We start from the raw sequence: 20,802 nt of genomic DNA, 5'->3' as shown, positions 1-20,802 counted from the left end.
ATATAGTAGCGGTCCCTTCTCGTCTACCCCCCCCCCTCCCGTGTACAGGAGTGCGTTGGTATATATACACGTGCCATTTCATTTGCTATTCATAAGAGGAGAGGCCAGTCGGTTGATGGCTTCCACTGGCTGGGCGCCCCTTTCCATCTCTTGCGCTATTAAGTTCTCCCTTTCTGCGAGAGAACGAGATGGCCCGTGTGCACTCGGCGCGCTAAAGGGGGTACATGTATAGGGAGTGAAGTGAGCGCAGAAGAAGAAAAAAAACAGGCGGGGGGGGCCTGTCTTTGCTTAAGTAGCGCCGACCAATCTTGTGGATTTATGGGTACCGGGCCTCGGCGTGTGTGTTTTCTTATTCCTGGGGTACTTTTATCCCCCGAGTGGGCGGAGAGATACGCAGCCGAGCAGGAGTTGCAGGATATCGTGCTTTCCTTGGACTGTCGGGACGCTTTCGTCGAGAGGATCGGTTCTTGGGAAACACTAATATATGGCGGGTCGCCTCGGGATTGCACCGATAATTCCAAAATTATCCTGCAACGGGTGATGAGTTTGCGGATGTTCATTGGTACTTAAGGATTATGAATTTTCCAGAATGCCATTATGAATTTTCCTGAATGCCAGAGTCGAAAAATCAGAGGATTCGGGAGTGTTGTAAATTAAGTAGGACTCGCGTAGTCATACAGTTAATTGTTGTATCCTGCGACAGCTCAGCAGTAGAATGTTTGTGGGCTAATTTGCCAATAACCCGTTGTTACAATAGCAGAATCAACGAGATTTAAAGCGTTGCACGCAAATGCAACGTTTGCGAAAAATTTCGACGCTCGAATGGTGAAAAATAATCATCTCCCACGCGCTTGAGTTAAAAATCCTCCACAGTCACTAGTCAAACAAATAAAACGTGTTTCATTTGGACACATGAGGAACCAGTCGAGATGGAGAGTGAAAAAAAAAAGAAAGAAAACAACCCCTTATTGGTGATCAACCGGGACAAAAACAAAGCTTGATTTTGTACCGTTTCAAATGTAAAATTATTAAAGAAGATGCATCTCTCGATGGAAAAATTGAGCTTTCCACGGTGCAAAGATCCGCACCAGTGGCCAGTCATTGAACGAAAAAAAAAATACACCGTAATCTCGAGATCCCAAAAGACATGAAAATTTTTTACGGCTTATTTTCTTTCGGAGCCGTATTTCCCTCCCTCGCTCGCACGAGGGATGATATTGTTGATCCACGAGGACAAAGGAGAAGCTTATATATACCCTGACCCACTTTTCCGCACCCTGCCCTCATAACCGTACATACTTTATCGATCTCTGGAGCCACATACACGTGGCATATCTCAATTAAAAACCAATACAGCCGCCCGTATAGAGGACGCAATTAAAAAACATTTTCCCGTGGAAATACAATTTGCCCTTCCAGTGGCCGAGATTGCCCATCAAGGGGCCGTCCGAGGAAAGAGATGGAGGGGAAAGTAAGCTACGTACGACGGCTAGCGGATGCACATATTCAAAATCTCATCTGTCGGGAGAGCCCGCGCTGCACGAAAGCGACTCACAAGCTAGATATCAAATGCATGCGGGAGGGGGCACTGCAGCAATCATCCAAATGCACTATCGCTCTCTCGTTCGTTTTTGGTACCCTCCATCCCCGCGATGGTCCCGGCAGATGCGCCAGATGAACGCGAAGGGGCGAAAATAATTTGATATCTCCCACCCACCTCCTCCTCGTCTCGGGGTTATACACCAAACGAAGAAGGGATGGAACAAAGGGACTTTCGCCATGTTCCCCGGCACCCCGTACTCTGCACCCGCCTTCGGCACTTTATTACGCGTCAAGAGCCGAGAGGAACGTCGGCGCTCGGAATATTCTTTTAATGCTCGTTAAAGTATAACGGGCCGATGAACGCGTCGTAATTATCGGGGCGCGCGGTGAAGGAATTACTCCGGTCGTAAAGTATGTATAAGTGCGGATGTGGATCGAGTGGGGCTGTATTGCATACCCCGAGTGATATATCTTATTAGTCGCGTTATTTTAACTTGCGATTCCGTACGGCTCGCACTCTCATACCCACCCTCGTTGGGTGCGGATGGAAAATCAAAGTTCGTGGTTCACGTCCACCGCCCCCCCCCCCTGCAACTTTACCTTTGACACGTATACTTGCGAAGTAAATCATCATAATTTGCAATTCGACGCCACTACGGCCTCAATCTTACTTTCTTGTTACTCAATTAATGCCAAAGTACGGCGTAGAAATAAGTCTGTATTTAGTTTCACACGTAAGTACACGTATAAAAGAGAGAAGTCATTGTACCCTTGGGTGTCCAGTAAAATGTATGAGGTATCAGTTTTTCATTTCAACGGCATAGTATATATACGGATGGTAATTAATTTTCCCACCAAAGTCGGTGCATGAAATCGCGCACTGCATTGTCAAGGAGCATCAACAACGCGCGTGTCCTGAAAGCCTCATCATCGGCGATACCTGTGAACATACACACTGCACGCGCGTTTCGGTTTTTCGAACAAGGCTCGTGTAATCCGACCAACACGCGAGCAATCGGATTTGATTGTTGATAAACACTGGACCAAACTACACACACATATATAGTTTTCACCGAACGCAAAGCGCTCTACATATACAAGAACGGCGCGAAAAAAAGGGACGAGGGTATAAACGCTCGCGTGTATAGAGAGGGAGGGAGGGAAGGCTGAATCGTGCTTTGCAAGCATGGCAAAAATCAAGATGGATCAATCGCTCGAAACACTGAATGATCCTGCAGTTTTCGAGAACGGAAAAGGGATGGAGGGGGCGTACTATTTTCACGGCACTGCAGCGACACAAAGGGGGTGAAACTGGAAGGGAAAACAGCAGCGAGCGCGTGGCCATGTACCCATCAGGTATTCCGGAGGTGCAATACGCGTAACGCGGCGTACAATCCTGCTCGAGCCTCCTAAAGAGCAAGGATCATTCCTCCTCCCTCGCCCCTATACGCACATCGGGTATACCTAACATCGATGCATGCAAATGCGTGTCCCGTGTGGCCGTAAGAGTCGCCACATCTGCGTCCTTGGGTTATACCTACTTACGTTATTGTGTAAACTACGATGCGAGTACGGAGCTGGTGTACTTGTGACCTTCACGGTGTATTGCCAACGGAAGGGTGGCGTATTTCCCCCCCCCCCATTGTCCTCTGCCAGTCTCTCTCTCTCTCTCTCTCGTCAAGCTCGGCGCACCAACTTTCTCATTTGCTCCAAAGTTCTCTGTCCGTCGGGGCGGCCTCATCCATATGGATGCTGGAATTAATTTAATTACACCAAACATCGGTCCGCCTCCCTCTGCGCTCGGCACTCCCCTATTCCCCGACTCAGCCTTTGGCCGGATCATCGGACTAACAGCCGGCCGACGGTTTTGTCCAAAGCTTTTATATCGCGCGGACGAGCTGATCTTTGACATTGTCCAAGTTACCGTTGAGGGGAAAACTCCAAATAATAACAGTCCTCCTATACTCTCCCTCCGTGTACCTACGTATGATTTTTCTACCCCTATCAGCGCGTGTCCGGGGGATCACTGTCAAGAGGACAACAGTATAGCCTTGGTAGTGTGCAACGCACATACGTGGAGAGGCCGCACTACTTTTGGCGATAGATAAGGTATTACGTATACTGGATGCGTAGTCTCTTTTTTCCGCAAAAAGTCGGAAGAGTACCTTTACCTACCTACGAGCGTTGCCGTGTCGGTGTAATGGCTCGTGAGTAAAAGTAGAAACGGACACGCGGGAGATGATGCTCCGGGCCGTATACCTATACACAACTGCATGTATGCATCGGAGAACTTTTTCCAATTGTCGAATTAATGCTCCTTGCTTCCGCGCGTTTCATACACGGAACAGCGGCACCTGCGCTTCCGTGCGATAAAACAACAAAAAAAAAACGGGGGGATTTATTGGTTTGTTGCGCCTCAATTTTATCGTTCCTCCCCGTTTACTTCCTCCACACATATACGTGTATCAAAATGTACAGTTTTCGTTGTTTCCAGAGCTTCTCAGGGTTTTTGAAACTTAGCGCCTCGTGCATGGTGAACCATCAATTATTACTTTTTCTGTACAATATATAGGAGCTTTGCAAACATGTACGCATATATTTCGTTATCAAACATGTATAACACAGAGATTGACGAAAGTTATTAAAAATCGTGCATGCGAAGCCCTCCTCTCTTCCGTGCCATTATCTTTTTATTATTTTTACTACCGTGCAATAAAACGTCTACGCATATATATAGATTGGCATCGCGAAATTGCGACCGATCGAATTTAAATTTTTTCTTTTTTTTTTTCCGTACCATTAATGCACTCGTGACGATAAAGATAAGCGATTGAACGACGCGCATACACGTATACACGAGCGCCGTGCAATTAGCTTTGTTTACTGCTGTACTCTTGCGATAATATACATTTCCCCCCTCCCCCCGTTGCGTTTGGCAAAAGATAAGAAAAGTTTTTCGTTTTAACGTGGATCGGAAAAAAAAGCGAAATTGTAAAAACAAGAGCTGCGGCGCGTTTGAGTCGACCGTAAAAATGATTGATTGTTGATTTATATATGATTCCCCGAAACGCGGCATCGCGCACATACATCCGATCGATCTGCTCTATGATTTTTAACCAGCGCGAGCTATACACAGATCGTTGCGAAATCGCGAATCAAAGTACCATTTAAAAAAATATACATGATAAACACGTGGGAGGAAACAATATCCATCACTATTGCAATTGCATCACAGCTGGTGCATGGACAAATTTTCTCGGAAGCACTACGATGAGTGAAGATAAACAATCAACGCTGCACGGGAAACTATATACGCATACAAAATATACGGTAAAAGACAATGAGAAGTTGGCGTCGCCTCGTCGGCAACTTTAATTATAGGCAACCCGCGGAAAATTTCTCAACCGATTTTGCTCAACACTATGGATACGTACATAATAATTTATTAGGTGAGTATATGCATACACCTAATATAGAACACGTGAACCGTATATACAAGCGCGTGCCCTGCCGATGATGCTGTTGGGCGAAACAGGACAGTAGCCCTGTATTTATGTATACATAAATATATATATATAACTTTGGTAGACAACGTGACGCACCCTTGTACATTATAGTTTGCATAAATGCACAATGTACACACACGGCAAGGAGTGCAGGTGTACCTATAGAGGTACATACATATACAACACATGCAGGAGGTAGTAGTAATGCACCTCGATTGCTCATGGGATTTTCCGAATATCTTGGTTATATACATATACGTATCAATATATATATATATATATATATATATATATATATATATGTGCGTATGTGTTATTATGCACAAGGAAACGTACACGGACGCATGCCGTTGGGACATGCCATGTGAGTAATGTATGTAGGCAGAGGAGCGACCGGATTACGATCTCACTAATCTACGCAGACACAACATCAATTACGCGAGTATAGGACCATGCGTGTGTACATTTGGACAATGCTCCTCTCGTGCGTGATGGCATACATACACATACATAAATATACACACCCATGTATAGGCATAATTATACAGTAACCGTGCGAAAGACAAAGGCATCAGGCAACAAACGAGCGAATAAGGAAGATATCGGGCGACAACTTACGCTGACGTCGAACACGCCGTCCCTCATGATGGTCCTCCTCCCCTTGGGTTTGCCTCCCCCCTCGTCCCCGGCGTTGTCACCTGCACGAGGGGGAGGAGTAAGAGGGCCTGTTCTAGCGTCGCGGGTATCGTGGGCAGCTTCGCGCGCCTTCTCCCCCCGATCCCCGTCCGGCTCGTCGTGGTCGCAAAAGCAGCTGTGACGCGGCAACTTGCGCTCCAGCAACAGATCGTAGCTAATCAGCGCCACGTCGATGCCGGCTCCCGTCCCTCCTGCCGTTGACCTATGCGCCCCCCACCCCCCCCTGCTCTTCCACGACCTGCAGCTCGCACCGCACTCGTGGGTGGTGTACCCGCGCAGAGGAGCTCGTTGGGCGTTACTTCATCCGGGTGGCACGGCGGGCCCAAAAGTGCAGGAAGTAACGGCGAGGTCGGCGCCGTCCAAAACGGAGCATCCGCGTTGACGATCGGCAATTTGGCTCTGGGTGTTTTTTATCGACTCGCTCCCTCTTCGGTCCCTTGCAGTCTCGTTTGTGCCCCCGTGTGCAGAAGAAAGGGAGCACTGCAGCCGCGTATACAAATCTGCGAGCGGAGTCACTGTATGTATACTTTATCTCGCAGACCCAGGTACACAAGTCCGCGTGTGCCGTTGCACTGCTACGGGCTGTACACTTGTTAACTGTATATGTATATTATACCGTGCTTGTGTGCCTCTTGCGCTACTGCTCCGTATACCTGCGGGAATAACGTGACGAGCGTTTTACTTGTGGTTTGTCCCTCCGTGGCAAGGACACGTGCGCGCGTATGTTTGAGATGAGACGGGTTGGAGGGAATAAAAAAAAATATACATATAGACACAATTGGTTGGGCGAAGGATGAATATGATTGCATGCGTGCAGTGCTGAAGACAACATGATCAGACAAAATAATGCAATTTCGTACGATGTAATTGATATGTACTTTTTTTATTTATCATCGCCCGTATGAGCCTCAGCCACGAGAATACATAGTGTTTTTCAGCCACCGGGGCAAACCTGAGCTTCTTGGACCGACTCAATAACACCTGTGATCACGTTGACGAAACATAAAATATAGGTATGCGTGTAAATCGGTGGCAAAATCGTTATGTGATGATTGTTGGGGCGTCTTACGTGTATCGGCGTTGGGACACACACATTACCGTCATCATATCGTTGGATCGAGAGAATTTTTACAATTGTCCTTGAGATTTGCGAGTTGAATGAGTACGAGATTCATATATTTTTAAGGATAATCCTTTGGCGGGGCAAAAATGGCTCGCGCGCAGGGATTTGCTCGGCCGATCGAAGTTGATTTAAATAAATCTAAATACATCCCGATAAACCAGCCCGAGAGAACGGATGTAGCGGCCAGTCGTTAAGCGGCGGTACACCACGTGCTTTCTCTCGCTCTTTATTTCCTTCTTTCTCCCGCGTGCATGTGTCAGTGTCGAGAGAACCGGCTCCGCGGGGCCCGTACACTCCGACAATGTATACACTATCCGCACACTCTCGCTGCGCATTCCCCTGCCCTGTTCCCTACTTATTCCACCGTCGAATTTAGAAAGGCGACACGGAGCGGCTTCACAATGCACGCAGCCATATATACACCAACTTACACTTTTTTTTTTTTTTCTGTTTTTTCCTCGGCTCTTATTATACGGACTCGCACACTTTCCGCGGTTGTACATATACATATATACAATATGTCACATTTTAGTGCGGATCGTGCGACAAACGCCTGGCGCTATTGTACGCGCGTGGTTACGTAAACGAAGGCCAGCTGCGCAACCGCGCGGTAAACAACGAGTTGTTACCACAAGCTCATACATTATATGAACCCATACACGGGGTATGCAGAGTGCCGCGTCCAAAGTCATAAAATACATTTGGGTACCGCCCATCCGACTGAATCCTTTTCTTTTTTTTTTTCTTTTTTTTTTTTTTTTTTTTTTTTCTCAACGACCAGTACCGATTTCGCTCTCTGGTTTTACCAACAAGTGCATTGCCATTATCGTAATTTTCATGCACGACTCGGGTGTCACTGTTGGACGAGAGGGAGAAAACGACTTGACACGTGAAGAAAGAGAAATCGACAGAAAAAAAAAAAAAAGAAAAAAAAAAAGAAAGATTGTTTTCTCCGCAATCGATTCGTGCGCACGACAGCTGCAACGGCCTATCATCAGTGTACTCGTGTACACGTACACATTATAGGCTCCGAAAATTAAAACGTGACGGCGAAAGGAGAAAGTGCGCGGATTCGTGTCAGAGAGTCCTCGCGGTCCCTTCCTCCTTCCCGTCCTTCTCCCGGCTCACCAACAGGATCGTCGAGCCCAAAATTCCTTGCCTCTCGTCCTTGTATACAAAGGACCAAACAAACGCGCTCGCGAACAATGCAATGACACTTTGGGGGTATACACATTGAGCAAGGATGGGGGGGGGGAAAAAAACCGTGGCCCAAAAACGGTTGAAGAGTACAATATATAAGAACCTCGTAGCATGAGCTGCAGCCTGTGTACGGGGTCCTGCTGCTGTTGTCCTGCCACCGAAGCCGACACAGTCCTGTTCCCTCTGTCGAGGCGTTTCGCGTACAGCAGAGCCCACCAAAACACCGAGTCAGCTGCGAAACAAGCAAGAGGCGGAAAATCGAGAGAATCGAGAGAAGAGAAGAAAAAAAAAAGTCTGTCCTTTCGAGGACGAGTATAGACGCGAGAGAGAGACGAGCTAACGGAGAGAACCGACGTCGCGATCCGGACGGCGGTCGGCGCTCAACTGACGGACGGAGCCTGAAACGATCGGGCGCTGTTCTCTGGCCCTGATGCGGCACATAGAGCCAACCGGCGCGCGCTCTCTCATTCGGCTCCTTCTCTCTCTCTCGTATATATACGACTCCCCCGCGAATCTCTCTCGGTCTTGCGCATTGCAGAGCGTCCTCGTCGTGGTTGTGTCTATGTTTTTCACACACGCGTGTGCCCTTTACGCTGCGCCGCTCTCTCTCTCTTTCTTTCTGGCTCTCGGTCGTGTGTCTCCCCGTGCGATAAAGCGAGAGAAACGTCACACCTGTTGCATGTCCGATATGCTCCCTGCAGCACACCGAGAGCGATACGTACAGGGGGAGTAAGGAACAAGGGAGCCAGTACCTATAGTACCTATACATATATGTATATGTGTAGACCAGGGGGCTGCAGGACTCGCCGCGGGGGATGTTTTTTCAAATTTGTTTTGCTCGAGGATGACGCTCCGTGGGCCGCAACGGTTTCAACCGTCCCGAGAAAACGACTGCGGTCGCCCGTTTTACTTTCCACTCCTCCTTCGCTCACCGCCAACGACCCACCGAAGAGAGCGCGCGAGAGTCATTGTCTTTTTTTTTTTTTTTTTTTTTTTTTTTTTTCTTTTTTTCGCGAGCCGCCTCTGCCGTTCGGGGCGCACTCGCTTTCCTCGTGCATTATTCAACTTTTCCTTTTTGGCCTCTCGACTTTTACGCCGATCACACTTCGTGCGACGCCTCTCGCTCTCTTCGTTCCAACCTTGTGCCCTCGTCTTCTTCTATTATTCTGTGCAGTTTATTCGTTAACAAAAGTGTACACAACAGTTTGCGGTTGCAATTATATATTCTCGAGGTTTCATGTCTTTCTCCTCTTCCCATGTTGTTTTCGACGTAACCAGTGACAATTTTTCATCGTGGACATGGGTAGACGGTGGTTTTTACACGCGAATCCTATACTCCCACAAGTTCAAAGGGAAACAAAATTCCCGGACTTGTGGAAAAAAACGTACGCGAGCCCTGATGGAGGATAGAGAGTATAGACAGAGTTACGCCGTTACGCATTAACTATCTGTTTCTGTGCCTTCGTATACGTATAATATACGGTTGCCGGCTCTCAGCCCCCACTTTCCGCTGTGTAGACACACCTTGAGAGTTGCAAATGGAATTTTAAAACAAAATATGATGGAGCGGCACTCGAGGAGGACCCAAGAGAAAAAAAAAAAGGAAGCGTGCACGTGAAAACAGAGCAATTCGTAAATCAACGCGCACACCTGCAAGTCCACATGTGCGTGTACACGTATACGCGCAACGAGTTTTCATTCAAATCAGTGCCTCGCGGGCTTGGGCTAAATTTCGCGGCATCGTCATAAATTTGCATCCACCCTTTCAAAGGGGCGAATAAATTCGCTTGTATCCACGTGGCGCGTGTAACCGGAGCGAAAATGGCAAAAAAAAAAAAAAAAAAAAAAAAAAAAAACTGGGAGCATGTTGGAAAATTTCGGCGTTAGTAGCGCAGTTGCGGCAGCTGATGTGCGTGTTACGTAATTTGCGAAACGTCACGCGTGTCGGAGGGAAAGGCCGAGGTAGCGAAAGGATACATCGATTAAACGAGTGAGGTGCGAGTACATGTAGTCCATAATATGCCACTTTGACCTCGAAGCTTGGGGCCTTGGCTCCGGGCGGCGGGGAAAAGAGGTCGTTTTTGGTGTGGGTCGGAGTACGCCCAACTTGAAAATCCCCTCTTTGTATGTAAGTGTATGGACTCTCGCGCCACTGGTGCATTCCATGTATAGACCCTGCAGCTGCTTTTATAGACATTGGCGGGCCTCCCGAATGGCAGATGCCTATACGTTGGGCCTGTATACATGCGGAGCCTTCAATTTCCGCGGAGCCGAAAAAGCAAGGGGGATTTTATTGTGTTCTCGCGCGAGGCGGGAGAAAAGACGCAGCTTCCGTACGCGTACATAGAGAGCAAGAGGAAAAACGTTCCCAACCAATACATGTATATTATATATATATAACCATTTCATTTTCTCAATTTCCGAGTGAGTATATATTATACGCGTTGTGGTGCTTTTGCGACTCCTTTCGGCGCGACGTGGCTCTGCTGCCGAAAATTAGTGGGTCGAAGTGAAAGGAGGAGGTTCGTGTAGTAACATACGCCTTGAAAGTTTTTTTTGTATGAAAGAGCACGACTCGTGTTTTTTTTTTTTTTTTTTTTTTTTTTGCTCCGTGCCGAGGTACCTGTCTCGGGGTCAGTGTAGCGCGGGAGTTTCTTGCTTATCAGTGCGTGGCGCTGATTTTTCCATCATCGACGAAAGTACACAATCGAAGCTTTGAGGTTTGATTTCTTTGAAAATTATATCGCGCCCACTTTTCGAGATTTCTTTTCCGACTTTTTGTTTTAATATTATACAGTCCCAGTGTCAGTTCGACATAAATTCATCCGCGTGTACATCGTACGGTTGACTGAACGACCTCTGAATTTTCGGATTCTTTCGAAACCCTACGTAAAATCTCGAAATGAATGTAACCGGAGGACACTTTGATGTTATACAATTGTGTACATCCACGTTCCAAATTCATCCACCATCAATAGAGATGAGAGAGAAATATGATGCGTTCGCCTAATTTACTCTCGTAGAGGCCCAAGTAGACCGTAAATGTTCCAACCCTTTTATTTCCACGGCGATAAAAGTCACGAGGCCATCACGGGCAAGGAAAAACGCAATACAGCCTTAATTTCTCACGGGCAGCGCTTTGTTATTATTTACTCCCGCGATAATTACAGCCTGGATTTGTAATTGCTCGCGACGGCCGCCCGGCAAACTCGATCCTCTCGGGTTTCATTCGACCGTAAGTGCACACATACACACTCGTAGACTCGCCTACATTTATATGTATACGTGTATCAAGTTTGCCCCGTTCGATAAAACCGCCGAGTTTTCAACGTCGCGCTCCAAAGGCCATCCACTTTCTTGCTGATGCCCCATTTGAATCGATTCGTAGACGTGTATATATATGTCACACGCACTCGCTTATATATTTTCTGATTTTCCTACGCAATGCAAGGTTGGCCCCCCAACTCCAAGCGACATCAAGAATTCTCCCACCCCCCCCCCCCACACTGGGTTGAATTATCGCTTGTTATTAACCGCACTTGCTCGTACTTTTTATTATCATATTTGATATCTTTTTTTTCCGCAACAACTATACGGCGCAGCATATACATCATCCCTCGGGCTATAGGATGAATATTCATCCGAGGTGCTCGTGTGGTGGTCGGCTCGCTTTCACGGGAAAAACGAGCCGTGCGTGGCACATCTGAAAAGCCTTGGGGCTCATTACGATTCACACGGCCGGAAGAGAGGGAGGGGGAGATATTCGTTGGTACTCGCGTAACAAATGACTGTTTAACGAGCCATTTGATGAAATTGGCCCCGGAGCTGGGTGGCTACCGTTGCCCCGAGCTGTCCGACGATCAGCTGCTTTCCCTACGGGGCACGCTGGCAGCTTCATCCGCACCTCCATTTGTCTTCATTACCCCTCCCCCTCCCCGGACCCTCTGCCAGAAACTTGCGTAACTCTTCATTATTGGCCCGCGGCTCATCACTTAACAACTCGTAGCGCGCCCATATCGCCCCTTCCTCCGCATCCCACTCGACCTTTTATGTATATTTTTTTTTCCACCTCCTCCTCTTCTCCTCGCATATAGAGATGTGCCATTACACATTCCCTCGACTCGGTTAGAGAGAATGAAAAGGCGGGTGGGGTGGGGAGGGTGCCCCGAAGGCTTTCCGCACTTTTCACGGGTAAAATCTTGATGCCGAGCCGGAGATGTGGGGGGGAAAGAACTTTACGAGCCCGAGGCGGGTAAACAGAATGTTACCGCGCTCCGCCGCTACATCCGAAAACTTTCCTCTTCCTGGGGCGAGAGCGACACGAGAAGCGAGCCGCCCCCTTCTCCATTCCGCTGTATTTTTTTCCCTCTGACCAAAGAGCGGGTGGTGGAGGGGCAACAAGAAAAATCCACGTAGTACAGCGAGCACAGCTTGCGGCGACATATAAGGAGGAAGATGTGGCCGTAACCGCGGTTTTTTCCGCGCGATCGTGTAAAATTGCGCGCAATAAGCCGGCTACCCGTGCACGGAATATCCGAGCGTATGCAAGCTGCACCTCCCCACACACACGTATGCGCCTCTCTCTCTCTCTCTCGTAGGGAGAAACACGTGTAATATTCCTACCCCTCCTTTGCTCTTTGTGTATTTATGAACTAAGCTATTGCGGGAGCCGAGTTTTTTATTTTTCGGAATGCCCGAGGGGGGTGACACATTTTTCGTGCCCCTCGCTCCTGCAATCTCGCAGAGCCTGTATTTATCAATCTTATGCTGATTCGGCGTTTGCGCGCGTGGATCAAATTGCACGCGAAATCGGGCAGCGCCATTCTTATTTCGTTTTCTCTTTTTTCACATAAATGTATATTTCTTATTGGGGGGGGGGGGTAAAACGCGTGTGTCTTTGGCTGTGGTATATTGGTTTTTCTTTTCTTTTCTTTTCTCTTTTCCCATGTATATTATACTGCCATTGGATTGTATATTTCAAACATCCCGTACCGGCGTTATGCAAATCCTGAACAAATAACGGAACATAAAAGTCAACGGTGGTGCCGCAAACGAGTGATTTATCGGTGGGGCATCCATCAACCGCCCGTATACACACACCGTAGGTATGAGCATTGTTTTATAATATTTCAATTCTACGTTTCCGTAATTGACTTGTTGTATAAAAACGCTAAATATCCATAAACCACGTCGCGCGTGCTGGATTCAACGGTGTGCACGTTGTACCCCAATAACTCACAAACTTTTTTGCAACCCAAACTTGGTACTCAAAGGGACGAAAGAGATAGCACGAGCATCCACACACACACACACACACATACACCTACAGGATCGATGTACGAGCGAGTAATAATGCGTGTGTGTGTGTGTGTCGAGTGAAAAAACTTTGCCCCAAAGTGCATTAGCGCACGCGACCGACGCATTATTGTAATAATATATACATGGGAGGTGTATACCCACGTCGCTCGGTTGATCAGCATCTAGAGATGGGGTGGCACAGCCCTTGTTTTATGTACCCTCCTCCTCCTCCTTCTTGAGAGGTGGCCTTGCGAGAGAGGACGGCTGAATCAAATATCGATTATGCTACCACTGTTGGATGAGCCGAGATGGAGGGTAATGCGCAATATCTTGAGTGCTTTTCGCGGAAGGGGCGTGTATAGCAGGGCCCCTACAAGAAGATCCCAGCCGTCCCTCTTGCCCCTGCATCCCGGCAATACCGTAAGCGACGGAGTATGGATCCGAAAGTGGACGATGGGTAGGTATATATTGATACCTTTGCTCTGTTTCGTGTAGTGTAATGTACCTACTCGGTACTGGGGCATCGATCCTCCTCCTCCTCCTCGTATGTGTGTGTGTGTGTACGCAGGGTTTTTTTTGTTCTTTCCCCTACGACACACTTTTTTCGTTTCAATTTTTGGATTTTTTTCAATTTTACAGTTTTCGGAAAAAAAAACAACGTGGTTGAGGGAAATACTTCTGCGTTAGCAAAAACACTTCTCGTGTATTTTTTTGGGCGATAACAAATATTATAGGCCAATCCATAAACACACCCGCGTACATATCTTTCAGATCGAGATTATAGAAGTCTATTTTATTGGAGGCGTATAAACCATATAGACAAACGTTTGAGCACAAACAATCGGATAGCTTGTACATGTGAGAAAATGGGGTACCAACACTCGCACACACTTTCGAGTAATTGCAACGGTGCATGCGACTCGACTGAATAACGAGCTGCCATCGATGGGCCATTATTGGCCAAGGAGCCTGACCCTACTCTTAGGTTTTTCATAAATCTCAATTAATCCGAACATCTCAATGGATCGATCAATCGTTAACAATAGAGTAAAAATATTAGATATAAGTATATTGCAACAAGCAAAAAATTATCCTTTGATGTCAGATCATAAGAATGTCCAGCGCCATACTATTTTAGATTTTTTGTAAGTAACAAAGAACCATTTGCTATATGTATGCGATGGCAAACCAAATACAGTAGTACCCATACTGGGTTTCTTTTTAACGGCAAGGACATAGGATAATGCACGTGCATAGTACAGTTTACGGAACATTATGTTGAATTTGAATTTCTTCGAACGAGTCAAACGCCTTACCTCCTTTTATTATAAATGAAAAATCCTGTTCATGTAGTAGGAAAGTGGTACGGAAAATTTAAAAAAGTATTTCCCAAAATCCCGGTGATGGAAAAAAAAAAGGAAACGAGACCCCTCCAAACGAAAAAGCGTCATCAGCAGACAGCGAATTTTTCACCACTCCAACGACAAGGACGATCAATTTGAGGTTGATCGAAAACGAGGGTGGCCCCACAAAGCCGTGGTAAAAACCATCGGAAGCTTTTTTAAATCGACTGCAAAAATTTCCCCGAAACTCGTTAAATGCAGCCGTGGAGCAAGGCAGCCCTCTCTCTCTCCTCATCTCCTCTTGCGGTGTACATCATCGTCCGCACGTATATAAATACGCCGCTGCAGCTGCAAGAAGATTATATTCGCGAGGACGATGACGTGATAGCCGCGAAGCGAATTGCATGACAAAGTGCCCCGCGGCGAGGGGGGACGCCCTCGATGTTAATATTGGCTCTAGAGTCGCTTACCCTTTTTTTTTTTTTTTTTTCTTTCTTCAAAAGCCCTCTCTCCCTCTCTCTCTCCATCTCCGTGACTTTGCCGGCGATGACAACGCTCTTTGCCTTTCAATGAAAGGCGAGCGAAAAGGGACGGCGCGAGCGTACAAGGCGGGGGGTGGGTGGGAAAAAAAAAGGAGCCAAGTCGCTCGAGGGAGTATATGGTCTACATGTTGCGCTGCGGCCTCATTTGCAAGGAGAGCACCGGAAGGGCCGCTGACTGGCAAAGAAAGAGAGAGGCAATCGAGCGGCTAAGCTAATTCCCGTCCTTGGGGCAACGAGAATCGCGCACACCCACGTATACATGTACGCCTTGTGTTTGTCGTAGCGGCAGTGCAGCGCAGGGAGCCTTTGAGGCGGGGCACGCGAAAATTCGCAGCCCACGGCTGTTTAGCTCATTTGCCATTTCTCGAGTGCCCCCCCTCCCCCCATGTGCCTTTGTATACCCTCGGCGGGTGCGATACGTGTACCTACCGCTGGGAGAGGATTGAAAGTAGAGACCCCTTTTTTCCTCCTCCGGGGTGGCACTTTCAAATTTATGACTCGCTGATTAGAGCTCGCGATGAATTTTGATGGGGTCGCGAGTGCGTATTTTTCTCCCCCTCACCCGAAAATGAAGTGTCGAAACTAAGGGGAAAAAAAGGGGGGTGGGCTGCACACGGTAGTGCGCGGTCATTAAATTATGGTTCTTTGAAGGGAGAAAAAAAAGAGAGTATACGCATTCCGGAGCGAAATTAATCAACGGGGAGTAATTTGGATGTCATTTTGGTTTTTTTTGCTCGCACAACGTGCCCACTAACGACCTCGGGTCCTTTAATTGTATTCCAATTAACGTACCGGAAAGTCGTTCCGATGGACCGGGTGAAATAAAACTTTACCCCGGATTGCAAAAGCCAGCAAATGGGGCGGAAAACGAGAGAGAAATATAATCATAGACCAAGGAAAAGAGAAGGAACGACACTCGTCTTTGCAAGAGGCTAGTGGTACATACGTAAAGCCACATCCTTGGGAGATGGTAGCGGTGCCGGACACTCTCGGTCTGTATCTACTATCCCCTTGGCCGGAGCTATGAAAAGAAGAAAGAAAACAAGCAAGAGAAGGAAGAAGAGTTGTGCCAAGTGGTGCTCGGAGACGCGCGTCGTCGCATGTATACAACGGGGGAGCTCGCCCCGAGGCATACAAGAAGGGGATTTTCCAAATAGTCAGCAGAGCGTGCCGAGTGATAAACGCGCCTTTCCGCGGGGGATGGGCCGAGGATACACTTTATTTTTATTCGAGAAACGCCGCGCTGATGGAGCTCCACTTGCGCGACCCCCCCTGCTCTCTCGAGAGCTCGGTAGCGTGCAGCCATCGCTTATACGTATAGGTAGCGCACGCGAGTAAAGGTCGAGATTCGGTGAAATATTCAGAGGATCAGGAGCAGAAGAGGAGGAGGATAGAAGGAGCAAAAGTTGGCAAGGAGCATCTCTACTCCGCATATACCCCCGCGCACACTCCGGGAGGAAAGACTCGGCATAAACTCCTGCGGACATCATTCGCTCTCTCGCGTGTACATATATACATGTGCATTATACATCCGTGTAAAGACGGACGAACGATCCTTGCGACGTGGGTCCCCGTTCTTCTTTCCCTCTGTTTTTCTCCCCCCCCCCCCTCGACGTCCTTTTAGCTGATGCTCGGCGTGCAACATTACGTATTCCACGGGGTAAGTGCACCAAGCTCTCAAAGCTCGAACATACCCGAGCGGCACACGCGGTTATGTTAATATATACACCTACCGGTATTTCTCCCGTATCTACACACTGTCTTTGCTTGTGGCTCTCTCGTTCCTTATGTAAACAAAGCGTGCATGCCTTTGCTGCCATACTACGCGTGCCCATGGTCTTTGCAAGCTCTCGGTTTTCTCTTCTTCTTCTTCTTCCACGGTGATGCCTCTCGGCTTTCATTTCGTCTCCTTGCTCGGTTATCCTTGCGAGCGCGTGTGAAAAAACTCGCCATCGTCGTACTTGGCTCTCGGTTGCAAACGGCTCCCATTTAACACCGCAGAGCCTCGTGTTTGGCTGTTTTTTTTTTGTTCTTCGCAAGCACACCCCGTGTGCTCCCTTGCAAGCTCTGGGCCCACTGCGAGCTGAACCTTCTCTGACGTCTCGACTCGTGTGTCGGGGCTATGAGCGATTCAACGTCGAGGGGGTGCTTTCTCGAGGCTCCGTAAGTACCGTCTTGTAAATGATACAAGCGCCGGTCTTTGAGCGAGTCGAAGCGTACAAGTATACCTTCGATGGTTACTACCCTTTCGTACCAACTTGATTATCTTTGTTGAGTATTAAGTCAATTCTAAGTGAATTTAATGAACACAATTGTTGTAACGATACTCCAAACTCTGTGCGCATTGCATCGTATTCTCTTGCATTTTTGAGAAACTGTAATTACGTGTAAATCTAACTACATTATATATGTATATTATGTAGTATGAATATTATGTATATACAGGTGTATTACATTAAATTGACATGTTATTTAAGGAGCTGCCTAGTTATTTCCTGTTTCGCTACCATAGCATGTGTATACTTATGCTTCCTCTGATGTGGTAGCTACTGCTCTGATGGATGATTCGCACCTCTCCAGGATCATCATTTCAGTGACCTCGTCGCTGTGTACTACTGCACCCATACGCTAAAAACTCCAAGGTTGTAAACACCACGAGGGGAGAAAAACGAGAAAAAACACGTACGTGACAGACCGATGAAAAATAAATCGCCGGTATCCCTTGAAAAAAGGAGAAAAAAAAAAAAAAAAAAAAGAAAAAAGATGAGGCACACGTATGAAAAGTGTCACGAGGACCTTGTCAAAGGATAATAGAAATCGAAACAAAAATACACATAGAGCTGTGAAGACAGCAAAGGGACGTGCATGACGTCCCTTAGGTATAAATATGTTCTTTTCCTCTTTCCCTCCACCCCCCCTATTGCCAACCACATAGAATCCTAACAGAGCAGGAGAGACACGATGCTTTTAGGTACAAGGAGCTCGAGACGTGCTTTGTGGTCTGTTGGGAAGTACCGCATATACATACACACATCCACCCGTGCGAGTGGAAATAGAGAGGGAGGGTATATACACGTGAGATATCGGAAACACTGCTGCCACTATGGCCCGAGCATAAGTTCGTGGTTGCGAGAATCGTGTCGCATCGGCACCTAAAGGAACAAGAGGGCGGGGGGGGGGGCGTCTGTGTATTATACACCTCGCTGTGCCGTATACAACTGCGCCGAGAGCAAATGCGGTGGCACAGTCTATTGGCGGCCTCGTCTTGCCGCGTCTGCCGAACCCGCAGACAGGGTATGGTACGTGTATCCGCGGCGAGCGCTCCCCCGTACGTTGGCAACTCGAGAGCTTCTCGATGGTTGGAAAATGATGATGATGATGATGTTTCAGCCGCGCAAGTCGCTACTTTCCAGGAGTCATCAGTTATCAGCTGCAGCCGGGTAAGCCCTAGCGCGCACCCTTTATACGGAACCACCCCCGCGCGTTGTACCCGGTCATTTGCCGTACTTCCGCATCTCATTATTTTTAATGAGGCACCACTGTATTATTACGCTCCATAGGATCTTTTTCTCTATGGGGTTGAGAGAGAAAGAGGAGAGGGTATGAAGGTGGTACTCGTTTCACCGAGGCTTCCCTCTCGCCTCGGACGCAGTCAATGATGGACGTTCATATACGCGCTTTCGTGCCTTTTTTTTCCCACGACTCGACCTTTTTGGTAGCTCCTTACACTGATATGTTGCAATTGCAGGTGGTAAGAAGCTCGTGCCACAGTCTCCTTTTTGTCTCAACCATCGAGAGAAATCATCACGATCAAATGCAAATATTAAAGGGAATCGGGGGTTCAGCGAATTTGGTTATTTCGAATATTAAACTGAACTTTCTACGTATGCTAAACAGCTGCGTTGCTTCCAAATAAACGTATACATATAGGTAGATCTCGTTTATCGGTACATTTGCATGTTTTGGATTTATGATCGGGCAACCAATGTGAATCGAGTACCGCGTTATAATGGTGTTTATCGTATGCCTTTATAAGCCCCCCCACCCTCTCCTGCTCTGCATTTGCACTCTCCTCGTGTATGAACCCGTGTAATGAAAACAAATTACAAAATCCGATCGAGGCTTCGAGAGAACTCGTGATACATGCACCTACCAAGAGCCGAAGTAGGTATATAAATCGACTATTGTTTAAAAATGGTTCAAGATTTTCGAAAAGGTACTTCCAGACCCGGGGCTTAAATTATCCAAAAAACACTATTGCCCAAAACAGTTGTGAAAAAAAGGGGGATAAATCTCTCCTAGTGTCGGGACGTACAAAAGCTCTCGAGGCGAAATCTCGTAGCAAAGCTGGTACGCGTATACATTCAGGATAAAGGACGGGAAAGGGCGGGAGGACGACGGGGGGGGGGTGAAAAATAAATAATTTTATCGGAGGTAGTGCAAGGCGCATTGTTTTCCCGTAATGAGCGCATATTTAAAATTTAAAATTCGTCCGCGAGCGTATCTCAAACGTTGTTTTTCCCCCCTCCAGTTCGCCCGTTCTATTCGCTGCTCCGTGACCTACTTGCCCCTATATATAAAAAAAAAAAACACCCAACTCGTGGAGGTGCATACGAAAATATTTGCCCGCGCGTCGTACATGCACGAAACACATCACAGCACGAAACGCACAAATAGCGAAAAAGTCAGGCACGAGAGTTATATATGTGTATACATGGCAGCCGAATTGGCCCGGCGTATGATATTTCGAAATTTCACGGCGTATTACGGCCTATTCACGAATGGCGCGCCACGACACGGCCACGCGAAAAAAAAAAAAAAAGACTCGCGAACTCTTTTCCCGTAAAACGTGAGCAAAGCAACTTTCGTCCCCCACCCCCAACCCCCTCGTGCACACACACACACACAGAGAGAAATAGATCAAACCGCGGATAGGACAACTCAGCGATCGGTAGTCAATTGCGCAGCTGCTCCGTGAATTCCGCCCTCCCTTTCAAAAAGTAGAGAAAAAGCTCCGAACGGAAGAGAGGCTGCCTAAGGAAAAGCTCGCACGCGTGGTAGTGGTCACCGTAATAACGCGTGGCATGCCCATACGTGCACACACAGAGGGGGTGGGTGGGTGTCCAGCTAGTGGAAGCTGCAGCAAGCAATAATTCACCAGAGCCGTGACAGTAGGGGTGGGGGTGGGGGGGGGGGGGTATACGTAGAGCAACGGCAGAGGCAGCACCTATTGGCGCAGTCCCATAAATTTGAATTACCTATCCCCGTCCCCCTCCACTGAATATTAATAATCGACGCCTGGGTTTCTCGATCCTCCGTCACTCCGTACGTTCGACCTCACCCAACACACGTGTGGGTGCGATATCTCTCTCTCGCGATCGCGGTGCCCTGTACTTTTTGGCCCCGGAGCTGTAAATAAAAGCCGGATTTCTATCAGAGCTTGCACCCCAGCTGGTATTGCTGTCATTAAGCTTTCGCGGCTCTCTTTTTCCTTGGGGCGCGCGTCGGGGAGAAAATGAGCTTTCACCGCGGCTCACTCGAGCTTTTCTTCC

General features: G+C 47.7%; 1 protein-coding gene across 2 annotated transcripts in view; it reads right to left on the bottom strand.

Moving 5' to 3' along the window:
- Positions 1–20,802, bottom strand: part of LOC106636987 (dipeptidyl peptidase 4 omega) — a 211,792-nt gene that overhangs the window by 177,727 nt on the left and 13,263 nt on the right. Inside the window, exon 1 of one of the 2 annotated variants that reach the window (XM_014349597.3) lies at positions 5,667–5,868. The exons of the other annotated variant lie outside the window; for it this stretch is intronic. Within the exon in view, the coding sequence (XP_014205083.2) occupies positions 5,667–5,693 (27 nt within the window). The 5' untranslated portion in view covers positions 5,694–5,868. Of the gene's footprint in view, positions 1–5,666; positions 5,869–20,802 lie in introns of those variants that run through there. 2 annotated transcript variants of the gene reach the window in all.

The sequence above is a fragment of the Copidosoma floridanum genome, unplaced genomic scaffold (genome assembly GCF_036245765.1).
Source record: "Copidosoma floridanum isolate Cflo_tuat_1 unplaced genomic scaffold, Cflo_Japanese_pri ptg000019l, whole genome shotgun sequence".
NCBI classification, from domain to species: domain Eukaryota; kingdom Metazoa; phylum Arthropoda; class Insecta; order Hymenoptera; family Encyrtidae; genus Copidosoma; species Copidosoma floridanum.
Note: the sequence above shows the minus strand (reverse complement) of the source record. Positions and strands in the feature narration are given on the sequence as shown.